This window comes from Chelmon rostratus, chromosome 10, assembly GCF_017976325.1.
Source record: "Chelmon rostratus isolate fCheRos1 chromosome 10, fCheRos1.pri, whole genome shotgun sequence".
Taxonomy (NCBI): domain Eukaryota; kingdom Metazoa; phylum Chordata; class Actinopteri; order Chaetodontiformes; family Chaetodontidae; genus Chelmon; species Chelmon rostratus.
The window spans coordinates 18,513,677-18,526,689 of NC_055667.1; the positions used below are offsets into that span (position 1 = coordinate 18,513,677).

Sequence of the window (13,013 nt, forward strand, 5' to 3'; positions counted from 1 at the left end):
ATCCAGCTTTCCCCTCGGTGTAAGATTAGGACATTTCATAGATCCACTGCTTGTTTTTATCCCCGGCTTCCTTTCCCTCAATCTCGGTTTCTCCTTCTCCCTTCTCTGTGTCTCTCTCTCAAGCATGCTAATGTCCTTCTTGTTGCCTAGGTAACTATTATGGGACCCCCAAGCCGCCAAGGCAGCCCATCATTGGGACAGTGATTCTCAGTGATGCAGGCTCCCAGCAGTCCACCCCGAAGCGCACCAAGTCCTACAATGACATGCAAAACGCCCGAGTAGTGCCTGCTGACGACGACGATGACGACCAGGCCACGGAAATGAACAACAGTTTTACAGGTGAGGGCGTAGCTGCACCTCACCGCAGCCTCTCTGTTTGTTGAACTTTCTTCCTCCGCAGCTTTCTTTGCCTGTGCATGCGTAGCATTCGCCACCTGTGCTGCGCTCGCTCTCGAGTGGATTTAGGAGTGTCTGTGCATCCGTGTGTGCCCATTAGAAGTGTGTATGTTTACGGTCCTCTCCTCTGTTGTATGGCGCTCGGTGTCTGGCGGTTACATCATGTCTTTGTGATGCTGATTCCTCCTCTGTGAGCCTCCAAACACTGCCACCTGCCTGTGAGGAGGGGGTTCAGTGGGACAGGAAGTAGATTACAGGCTACACTCACAAGATTGATCATTTGCTCTTCATGCTACAGGCCTCACATCCATTCCTACCTGTATCTTACTTTTTTCCCTTTTATTGCTTCTGCTCATTAAATTCCCTGAAGCATGTGAACATCAAGTGTTAATATTTCTGCCTCAGGTGATAATAGTATTTTCACGCCAGATATTTCTCGTCACGTCTTCGCAGAATTGCCATCTGCATGTGAATCAATTCCGTAAAATTAATTTAAAGAAGAAAACCGGTGACAATATGAGATTTTTATCTCAAAGCGTCAGTGTTTCCCACCTTTTCCTCACTCTTTTGAGCTCGATCCTGGTTTTCTGAGTGTTTTTTTCTCTCTCTCTCTCTTGATGCTGTGAATCTATGCCCTCTCTGTGTCCCCCTGCCAGGCTGCCAGAGTGTTGAATTAGCATTTGATCAACCCTGAAAAGCTCACGGAAGTGGTGGAGAACATTGGGCCAGAACAGGGGAGCGAGTGGGGGTGGGGGATTGGGATAGCTAGCTGTGGGAGAGGCTTATGGGTGGGGGGTCAAAAAGAGTTTGGGAGAGACTGTTTCTGGAGGAATTAGCATAGTCCTGGGGCCTTTTCAGTACACTAGAAATGGGCGGGAGCCAAACTTCAGACAGGGGGAAGGGGAAGTGCTGGGAGTTGGTTAAAGTTGCATGATGTGTGCTTAAGAGTGAGCGTGTCTGCTTTACTGCATCTGCTCTTTTCTTGCATGCACGCTACATAAACTTTGTTTTTGCTCTTTTTTGGTGTTTCGTCGTTCCGTGTTGTGCTCGTTGTGTTACCCAGGATCCTTAGTGCGTAGTCTCTTCCCCTCTCCTTTGTTGTGCACAGGTAACCCTAACGACCAGGACGAGAGCCGCGGCGGCATCCTCCGGCCGTACCCTGCACGTGACAATGCTCCATCCTGTGGTCTGAACAATGCGGCCACCTCCACCTCAGACAGTGGGCAGCAGACCCTCGCAGAACCGCAGGTCTCTCCAGAAGACCCGCTGGGGCCGCTGCCTGACAACTGGGAGATGGCCTACACTGAGAATGGAGAGCTTTACTTCATAGAGTATGTATCAACAACCTGCAGCATTTTGCCGTTTGACCTGCCGCACACACTCTTTGCACTGCAAGCATTTCTCACAGGAGCTCATACTGTGGTGTTTTCTGTATTTTACCTGCACGATTATCCCTTTTGTTCGTCCAGTGGCTTGTCTTCCCCCATGATTTGGTTTTTAGGCCTCTCCCCAGCCAACCTGCCCAGCCCCCTGGGTGCAACTGCTTTCCTGTTAATCCCTGCATGTCCCGATCTCTAAAGGAGATCACATCCTGATCACCTGACTACCTCCACCTCTCTGTCCTCTCTGCAGCACGGCAAAGGCACACCACCCGGACATGGCTGTGTATTTTCAGAGCTTGTATGTTCATTTCTGCTATCACTGAATTACAGTATGTTCTTGTGTAACAATAGAGGGAAAAGTCAGGCAGTTTATTGTTGTTATCCTGCCTGCGTCGCTTTGTTATTCTCATTTCTCTTTGCAGCAGACGCCTGCTGTCCTCTGTAAACTTGCTGACGCGGTTTACTTTCTAATTCTTATTGATGCATTCATGCACCCCTGCTGTGCTTTTATATGTCGGTTTGACGGCCTGTTGTTTTTTCCCTCTCAGCCACAACACAAAGACCACATCATGGCTGGATCCTCGGTGTAGAGACAAAGCTTCCAGGCCTTTGGAAGAGTGTGACGACGATGGTAAGCTGCTACCCATCATTTATGGAAAAAACGTGTGCATTCGCACTTCTGTGTAGTGGTTGGGGAATCAGTAGTAATGCTTGAGGTGTCATACCGTGTGCTTCTCTGTTAAATTCCTTAGTTTCGCAACTGCAAATTTATAAAACATGTTTTATCAGAGCTTTGCTTTCCTTCACAAGATTTGTTGATTTGGTTTCCTACATTTGCCACACTGTAAATAGTTACTTTTGTATTCTCTCCCAAATATCATCACATAAAAAGATGACAAATAATTCCCAAATACACAATAAATGTTTGATAGATTTCAAATGACAGCTGACTGGTTCAGAATTCAGAACACAGATTGCTAAATTGCACCATCCAGTGGTGAAATATAAAGTGGCAGCGCTGCACTTCTCTACATGGCTCAGGTTTTGTTTGTTTTATTGGATGTTGTTTTATCCTGTTCATATCAGTTTAGAAACTAAGGTGTCTCCCTGTTTGCCTCTCTCTGGACTGTCACTTCATTCTTTATTTGCTCTGGATTCCTCCCTCATGACCCACCCCTTCTCTGCTGTCCATCCCTTTTTCTATTCTTCATTTTGTTTTCTTTGTTTCATCCTGCTTCCATCTTGGAGAAGAAGGGATACATACAGAGGAACTGGAAACTGATCTAGGTATGTTTTTTTCTATGTTTAAAAAAGTTATGCTAATTATTTTATGAGGTGATATGACAGAGATATGACCTATACAGCTTTGAAAATTGATCATCTCTGAAATGCTGCACTAAATGTGGTAAAATTATTTATTCCGTTCACATCATTTGAAATGTAAGCTTCTGAATTGTGCTGGCTGCAGTAGAAGGATTAGAGAGTAGAAGGGAGGATAAAAGATAGTTGTGAGGTATTAAAGGTGCTAGGTGGTATTATGTGCTGTACCAGTGTGCTCTGCATGCTACAAGCAGAGGGGTGACATGAAAGATGACTGTGCCAGCTGCAGACAGCTGTGGTGCATATCGACAGTTGGTGGTGGTACAGTGGTGGTATGGTAATATAATGGTAACAGCAATATGACTGAAAAGGAGCAGAAGAAGACTGCATGCTAATGTAAACAATGCAAGTTTAATAAAATCAAAGGAAATTTAATATCTTTTTCTCCGACCCCAAGGATACACACAGTGTGTTTTGCTGAGGACTGCAAATGTAAACAAATCTGTATTTGTTTACTGAAAAATCCACAGAGTAACTTTAAAGCATAATGGATTTTCTCCGGATTCCTGCAAAACAGAGCTGGTTTATGTTTAGCGATGGTGCATAAATCCATCTGATGTACAACCATGATTCCAAAGAAGATGGGTGTAAAACATAGATGAAAACAAAAGAAAATTTCATTTGCAAACGAAATGATTAGAGATAAGGTTTAACAAAGCTTCTCGAGGATGCCCCTTTCCTACCCAATCGTGATCCTATCACCTGTTACCAGTGAACCTGTTTACCTGTGGAATGTTCCAAACAGGTGTGGAGCGTTCCACAACTTTCCCAGTCTTTTGTTGCTTGTTTGAAACATGCTGCTGCCATCAATTTCCGAATAAGCAGATATTTACAAAAAATCAGTGAAGTTGATGAGGTAAAACATCAAATACACTATATTGTCTTCGTACTGTTTTCAATTGAGCACATGTCAAAAAGGATTGGCACATTATCCGCTTTATTTATGTTTTTCACAGTGTCCCAACGTTTTTGGATTCAGGCTTGTAAGCCTGGCCATCATAAGTTATGGCTTTGTCTGTGTCAGATATGACGAATATTTTTGGCATTTGGTTTTATTACATTTCTTGCTCTGCTCTCCAAATGTGTCCCACAAAACTCTCAGTTTATTATGGAGCCTCATGGTATTGATCCCTAATGTATTACTGTCAGATATATTGTATTGTCTGTGGTTAGTTATATGTTGTTGATGATTACAGTTCTGCCTTTAATTCTAATATTTTATTGTGCTTTTTTTGATCAGTCAATTTGCCTTTGCCGTAATAAATACATTATTAGACTCCTCACTGAGGTTTTAGCTATGGACTCAGGTTGATATATGCACTTTAAGTTGCTTGACTGACTGGCAAATGGCTCAGATGCTGATTCTCGCCCCACTTGCAGGTAGTACAAAAAACCCCCGTAATGGAACTCAGTCTCAAACAAGGTCTTGGATGTCTGGCTGTAAGCCTTTATTATTGCTGGCTGCTCGGATGCAGACAGTCTGTGATTATTGATTGTGAAATCCAGTCTCTTATAAAAGTGTTTACTGGACTTGGGAGAAGCCCACAGTAACACAAGGAGGTAATGTCTTTGTCTGAAATCAAATACAGCGAGGAGGAGGGCTGAGATGCCAACAATTTAATGGGAATGTGTCAGTTTGATTGGCCTCATCTGCCCGCCTGTTCCCATGGAGAGTAGTTAGGTGTGCGTATAATGTGCACGGTGGTGTGAATGGGTGTGCTCACGGACTGAGGAATACTTTGGTAATAGTTAGTATAAGAATTACATACAGATGTTAGCTTGTGTGTGTTGACCCTGATGTAATGAAGGCTTGTTTGAAGCTGTGTAGCGTCTTTGTTTTCACACAGTTTCTGTGAGATGTTTTACACGTAATGAGCGTAATAAAAGCGGTTATAGGCAGCAGGAGAGTGATCCGGGTGATCAGTGTAATAGCAAACAGGCACAGCCAGAATCCTCTGCACTGTAACACCACTTTGTTAAGTCGAGTCCATGTCGTGCTAAATCATAACAGAAGTTACCTCAAGGCACTTTTCATAGAAAGCATGTCTAAACCGCAATCTTAATAATTTTATTTATTTTAATAAAATATGCATTTTAAAGGGAGCATATCTGTTGTGAGTCCTTGGCAGCTAGAATTTGAGAAATACATTGAATAATTTGCCCGTTTTTTAGTTTTCCTTGACATGTGATCCCATTTGGGCATTAATGGAAGAATTCAAAACAGCACAAAGACAGAAGGTCCTGATGAAACATGCTTATGAACATAACAAGACAGATCCAATCGGTTCAAAATTGTGAAGAAAAACAGTAAAAATTAGTGGACTGTGGACCATCCATTGCAGTAATCAGAGACTTTAGAGAAGAAAGAGAAATGTAATCCTCTACAATTTTGCATCGATATCTACTGTAACTGCGGTATAATGACTTTGTTTGCCACACTGAACCCAACCACAGTAACTCACTCTGCTAATGGTCAAAGTGTTATTATTCTGTGTTTAATGTTGTGTGCCTTCTGTATTTCAGAGCTGCCTCCAGGATGGGAAAGGATAGAAGACCCAGTGTACGGGGTGTACTATGTAGAGTAAGTTAATCACCGTACACGTCACCTCACAAAGATAAACAGGTTTTCTCCAAATCATTACGAGATCTTACAAATCTTTTCTCTCCTTCAGTGATTCTGTCACCGAACCATCATACTAATAAGAGCACATTTAGTGGCGCTTTCATACACTGAGGCTGTCATTTCTTTTTTCTAATCAATCTTTACTCGTATTGTCTTGTTTCCTCTCCCTGTCTGTCTGTCTGCCTCAGTCATATAAACAGAAAGACCCAGTATGAGAACCCAGTGTTGGAGGCGCGGCGTCGGAAAATCCTGGAGCAGCAACAGCCGCAGCCTCCAGAAGGTGAGCGGTATATTCGAGGTTCGTTTCCTGCCCTGGCACGGCACCATTTCTTTCTTTCTTCATGTCTGTGAGTGTCACGTCCTTCTAGTTCGTCCAGTGCTCTCCCGGGTTTGGGTCAGACTGCTACTGTCTCGTCTGTGACTTGACTTCAACTCCCTTGTCAAGACATGATGGAAAAAAACATTACTCACTAAAATGCTGATTGTGATTCTCATCGGGACCCAGTTTTACTAAAATACAGCTGGCCCAAGCCCAGGTGTCGTCTTTGGTGTTTAGCTTTTAATTTATGTGATTTCAAATCATAAATGCCGTATATCATTTTGTATTTGATCATTTAATTTGCTTTACCATGAGAAGGCGAGGAAGACATTTTTAGTGAGGCTTCCCGAGGGGGCTGCAGGAGAGCTGAAGGGGGGTACGTGGGGAGAGACGCGTGAGGCACAGATACTGTGTGAGGTGAATGGGACAGGTGCCTCTGAAAACAGCGGGACCTTAGTTATTGTAGTTTGGCTCACTCATCAACACAGTCAGGAGCTGGAGCTGCAGCGGCTGTGACACTCGTCTCGCGGAGGCAATTAAATTACTTTAAAACCCTTGGCGCCAAATTACCACAATTTGTGTCACACACAAACACGATATACATATTTTTAGATTCAGTGTGACTTCCACTTTCCGAGAACACCATTATCCCCAATGTCCGTTGCACATGCGCAGAAATCTGCTTACAAATCCTACTCCTTCAAACTCTAAAAGTTGCCTGAGAATCCTCATGTTTTAAGTTCTCTTCCGCATCAAAGCAATCTAGTGGTAGCTGTCCATATATCCATGGATGCTGAGCAAAGAAGAGCTGCGGCTGCCTAGTTCTGGATACCTTTAGTGGTGGCAATTTGCCAAAACCTGAAAAAATATAGGCCACAAAAACAGGGCTCAAGTTGTAGCCCACTCACCGAATTCATGCTAGCAATACGCTTCCTGTTTAAATCCCCCAAAGCCCTCCGAACACTTGACTATGATTATCCACAAAATAGAAGTAAAACAAAGAATAATGATAGGAGTGACGACATTCATCACTATGAAATGTTTTCATGTTGCATTATCTGTATTTTTTGACAGCACTAAGGCTCAGACTGTCCCATGGAAATGTTTGTCCTGTGTTGAAAACCTCTGGACATACAGGCGGAGGTGTCTTGATTTTGTCTGAGGTGGTCCCACAGTGCCCACTTAGCCAACGATGTCATAACATTAAACTGTTTTGCGAATAACATTTATTATTTTTGTTACATTATCATCGCTGAGATCGATAAAAAAAATTTACATTCAGCAAATAACACTAGTAGAGGCAGACGCACTGTACATGAGCCGCTTATTACAACTGACCCGTAAAAATGAATCAGACAGCAAGTTTGAACAATATGTGCTTAAAGCTCTGTGTGTCTATTTGTGTCTTGCTGTTCAGTGTTTATAGGTGTGCATGTGTGTGCCATGCAAATACACCTTTGTGTTGAGTGCGTGCCGATTAATGTGTGCATCTTGGTTGTGTCTGTGCAGAGTGGATAGAGGAGCACTCCTCAGCAGCGGCTCCATTAGCAAACTACGCTCCAAACCACCTGGAGACCTACAGGGACCCGCAGGTCCCACCAACTCTACCTCCCGGCCCTGCAGGAGCCAAACGTAAATCTTTATGTTTAATACGAAATGTAGATGGCTTCATCACTGCTGCTTGATTTTTCTATTGTGTGCCCTTGACAGTGGCCCAAAGATACATCATGTAGTACAGATGAAAACAGTGTTTACGACTTCTACATTAGAAATTCCAACTGTACTTTGACAGTTTGTTCTGCTTTTTCTGGGCAGAAAACATATTTCGTTTCTGCTGATTTGTTTACAATCTTTTGAAGTGACATTTGAATAGGACACCACCAACGATTCTGGAAACTACTGAATGTGGAAGTGACAGGCGAATGTTTTTGGGTCTGCACGCAGACATTTCAAACTGTTGAAGCTGTCCAAGTATCGGCAAACAACACCTCTACATTTGAGGAATCAGTTGTTGTCCTAACCCTCCCCTCTCAGCTTTGTAGCTTCTCCACATATAAGAATGTAGCCTACAAAAATGCAACTGAATCTACAAAACGTTATTCAGGAATATTGAATGTAGAAGGGTAAGAGCCGTTTGTCCGGTTTCCCGCAGGTGGGAAGCCTTTCTTCACGAGAAACCCAGCAGAGCTGAAAGGAACCTTCATCAACACGAAGCTGAAGAAGAGCCGTCGCGGCTTCGGCTTCACTGTGGTTGGAGGAGACGAGCCAGATGAGTTTCTACAAATCAAAAGTCTGGTGCTGGACGGGCCTGCAGCCGTGGATGGCAAGATGGAGACAGGTGCGGTACACACCCACTGTCAACAGGGGGCACTGTTTTCATTCAACACACGGTCCTGTGAGGCCACCACATCATTTCTGTACTACCTATGGGCCCAGTTACCAGTGTCCCCTTTGATGCACTCAGAGACTTTGCCGTGCACTTTGGCAAAGTCAATGAGGGCTCGAGGCGCTCCCACCTTCAATTCAGGTGCTTAGGGGATCTCTTGATTGATTTTTTAAAGCTCTTTATGCACACTTTCCATAAGTCTGCAACTCTGCAGACCTTGCTTAAGGGAACAACCCTTAACAAAACATCCAGGAATGGGAGGATGACATTTTCCTATTATTTCTAAAGACACTATGCCAACCAGCACTGATGTTCGTCTTATGATTACATCATAGTGACCACCAAATATAGTGATTTGATCTAACTGCACTGTTTTACTTATCAACAGGAAGCAAACAACGAATGCTCCAGCCTCATTCTTATTACACTAAATACAGACAGAAATATCAGCCACCTGCACTTGACCGTGCTCAGAAACGTCTCTGTCCACGTAATTTGATTTCACAAAGTGCTGTCAGCTACCTCACGCAGCGTTTGAAGCCCTCACACTGTCCTGCACTCACATGGTTACGGTGATGACACAGGTGATGTCAATTGAAGGGGAAGCCCACCAATTTTAAACATCAAAGTCTGTTCACAGGTCTTGGGGAGTGGTGCTGCATATGTGAAAAAAGTTACATAAAGTCTTTTGTGGCTCCAGAGGGAGCTGCGTGAAGTCTGATAAAAATGACTCTAGTGATGTCTTTTAAGGCCATGCAGGGCAGGGCTGAAGGCCAATGAAAAAAAACCTGGGGGTGTGGAGTTGGAAAGAAGTGAGGTTCCCACACCTCTTGAGGCTACTAGCAGAACACATCCAAATGTCAGACCAATATGTTGCTGGTAGAGTTGCATTGTGGGTATTGTAGGTGCCAGGTTTTAACAAGAAAGAAGAATGCGTGAAATAAAAAAGATGATATCTGGTTCTGCTGTACCAATTTTGATCCTTTTTTCTGCCCATTTCAGTGTTAAAGGCTAAATCTGTGGAGAACTATTTGTCTTTGTCTGTGAGGATTCAGTGCCTAGGGTTTGGGGCATTGGAACTGGGTCATGTGTCAGGGTTGCAGGCCGTTGGCTCATATCCCAGCTTACACTGTCTAATGCATGGTATACCCCCTGTTGGCGCTTTTTCAGGCACTGTGGTGCTCTTGCTTCCTTAAATTGAAAAATGGAATTTCACACATCTGGAGAATAATAGTCAATACCACCAACAGTGTTTGAAAACAAAAACAATAATTTGACTTCAAACTCCAGTAAACAGCTGTTAACTGTGTAAATGATGGTATCACTAACAGTATAATTTTCTCTGCTGCAGGTGATGTGATAGTCAGCGTGAATGACACCATTGTGCTGGGCTACACCCACGCTCAGGTGGTGAAGATCTTCCAATCCATCCCCATCGGTTCCATGGTGGACCTGGCCTTATGCCGTGGCTACCCGCTGCCCTTTGACCCCGATGACCCCAACACCAGCCTGGTGACCTCAGTAGCGATCTTGGACAAGGAGCCTATCATCGTCAACGGACAGGAGACGTTTGACTCGCCTTCCAACCAGGCCGGACCCGTTAACGGCATGAGGGAGCCGCGACCACACAGCCCCTCGGCTGAGGTGGCGTCTAACGGCTCGCACGGCTACTCCAGTGACGTGGTCACTCTGGCCTCATCTATAGCCACCCAGCCAGAGCTGATCACCATCCACATGGAGAAGGGTGACAAGGGATTCGGCTTCACCATTGCCGACAGCCTGACAGGAGGAGGGCAGAGGGTAAAGCAGATAGTGGACTATCCTCGCTGCCGTGGGCTAAAGGAGGGGGATATTCTGATGGAGGTCAACAAGAGGAATGTCCAGAATATGAGCCACAATCAGGTGGTGGACCTACTGAGCAAATGTCCCCGAGGCAGTGAGGTCACCATGTTGGTGCAAAGAGGTACGTATTACATCCTGATGTCAAATATTTGTCAGCAGGGGCGGATAAACGGATGCAGAACCTCAAGTCTTGATGTGTGATTAAGCGCACAAAAGAATGCACTGTTGTCTGCTGAACAGACAACAGCTTGAATAGTTGGCATGCAAAGAGTGACATAATGAGATAGCAGGACAGAAAAGTGAGGAAGAGAGTGGGTGGCGGGTTGAAAATGCTTGGAGTGGATGGAATGAAACGAGGAGAGGCAAAGAGACGATGGGCTGAGTTAGCATGGCAGTCGATGAGCAGATGAGTGTGGGAAGGAGTGGGAGGCTGGGTAAAGAGGCGAGATGGATGAATGAGAGGGGAGGGGAGGAGGAGCACATTAGGTCAGGGATTCATATATGCTATGAATACAGATGCTGCTGAATTGGATTTTAGGGATTTGGTCAGTCTTCACGTTTGCTATCATCTAATGTTGCCTTTATGATAATTGAGTATAAGGTGTGAGTTGATTTAGAAAATAATGTACCTGGAGTGACTAAGTGAGAGGAGATCAGAGCCAAAGTGACTGAATGTTTCTATGATGTTCATTAGAAAGCTGAGTCGGCTTATTTTTATGATCGCTGATGTAATCACATGTATGTGGACTTTTAATGGTGGATGCTACTGTCTCTGCATTCTCAGCCTGTTCACTGCTACATTGTGCCATTCATGTTCCTACACACTACACTTTGGCCTGGATTGACCCACAGATAAATGTTTTTCTCGTTGAAATGTCAAAAAAAAATTGTGAGTGTAAAGCATCCACGCCGACACTGAATGACATCCGAGGTCCCTCGTTTGTGTCCAGTCCTTATTGTTGTTAAATTGCCACCCGTTCCGCCAGACCCAGATCTCTATTAGTGGCAAGTTGGGATATGCACCCCACATCAATTATGCCCTCTAATGAGTTGACCTTGTGCTCTGCTGCTGGAATGCTGCTGCTGTATTGTGTTAAATGTCAGCATCATTATGGACCTATGCGAATGTGTCCTCAGAGAGAGAGAATGATATGATTGCAGGGTAGTATTCCTTCTACCGGAGCATAGAGGGAAAGGTACAAAGAGAGCAAGAGCGAGACAGAGAGGAAATAAAGGAAAGGGTAAGTGGGAAGGAGGCTGCAGGCAGGGCGACTGACAGCAGCGCAGATCATCTCTCTTAGCTTTGACACCACTGTGTCATTATTATGAGCTCAGGTAAGAGGCCAGATGATGAGGGACAGAAACTACACACACGCAGGCAGCCAGGGGGTCAGTATTTAGATTAATGAAGCTGCTCTCTTATTGCTTGAAATTTGAAAAGTGGGCTTTCATTTTACAAAAGACATCCAAAATGTTAAATGTCATCTAAACACAAGCGGCTGTACCACAACTTAGCTGAAACTAAATAGGCGGAAGTATAGTTTAAATCAGAAACGATCTGATCAAAGTGTGAATAAAGAAGAGTACAACCGTTCCAAGCAAGCTTTCTATGACAGCTGACAGCTTATTCAGAGTACAGAGGTTTGAGCAGCCCTTAGATGTGCATCTCGTATAAAGGAGGTAGATTCAAGATGGGATGTCTCATGTAAGGTTCTTGATAATTTTTCTGAAATGTTAAGTTGATCTTCACACTGTCTATTCTGGGCTGCCTGAGATTAAAGTTGACAATCATGAGCGAAATGTGATAAAATCTCTGGCTGTCAATCCACAACGGTGGTCCTCAATAGAAGTTCACTGACGGCCTATCTGGAGCTTTGATGAGCAGAGACTAATTTTGACAGTGTCGGAAATTCAGGACCAAATTCACACAGCGTGACTGCTGCTATGACCCACGTCTACAAACCGGATCAGAATATGACACAAAAAGATGCAAAATACACCATTTTTAAGTAAAGTTCAGCGATAAAAAATGACTTTGTGGGATTCTGGCAAAGAAGAAAACCTCGCAAAGCTAAATTTTCATTCATAAAGATACTGTGCAGTCTGACACAGATTTTATTAGACCCACCTCGCATATTGTGACATGCATTAAATGCACACAATATGTGCTGTCTCAAAGTGTAAGGGCACCTCCGACAGATAATTAATCAACAATTTTGTAGCCATTTATCAGGCAGGACTGCCAAACACCCACTGGTTCCAGCCTCTTACATGTGAGGATTTGTCCCTTTTTAACATTATTGTAACTGTAACGTCTTTGGACCGTTGGTCACACAAAACAAGCAAGTTCCCTTTGCATTCTGGGAAATTGTGATGGGCATGTTTCACTATTGTCTGACATCTGACTCGATGAAATCAAAATATACATAATCAGCATTGAATATAATCACTGGTTGCAGCTGTACTCGACATTGTTGGGACTGAGGTTGGGACTGAGGTGCGTGCTCAGCTTCCTGTGTGAGAATGATGCGGTGACCTTTCAAGTGATCGCTAGCAGCTAGCGCATAATCATTCACAAACAGCAATTATGGGAGCTAAGAGGAGCGAGGTAAGGCAGATAAGAAGAGAGAGTAGAGGATGAGAAATAGGAGGGCCAGGGATCATGTTTTGAGAAAGTGGAGGTGG

General features: G+C 44.0%; 1 protein-coding gene across 1 annotated transcript in view; it reads left to right on the forward strand.

Annotated features, from left to right (window-relative positions):
• The window catches only part of LOC121612307 (membrane-associated guanylate kinase, WW and PDZ domain-containing protein 1-like), a 99,128-nt gene that overhangs the window by 61,921 nt on the left and 24,194 nt on the right, over positions 1 to 13,013 (forward strand). The window contains exons 4-12 of the mRNA XM_041945111.1: positions 151 to 339; positions 1,505 to 1,727; positions 2,327 to 2,409; positions 3,027 to 3,065; positions 5,682 to 5,739; positions 5,970 to 6,079; positions 7,610 to 7,732; positions 8,253 to 8,438; positions 9,838 to 10,449. Coding sequence (XP_041801045.1) covers positions 151 to 339; positions 1,505 to 1,727; positions 2,327 to 2,409; positions 3,027 to 3,065; positions 5,682 to 5,739; positions 5,970 to 6,079; positions 7,610 to 7,732; positions 8,253 to 8,438; positions 9,838 to 10,449 — 1,623 coding nt within the window. The remainder of the gene's footprint in view (positions 1 to 150; positions 340 to 1,504; positions 1,728 to 2,326; positions 2,410 to 3,026; positions 3,066 to 5,681; positions 5,740 to 5,969; positions 6,080 to 7,609; positions 7,733 to 8,252; positions 8,439 to 9,837; positions 10,450 to 13,013) is intronic.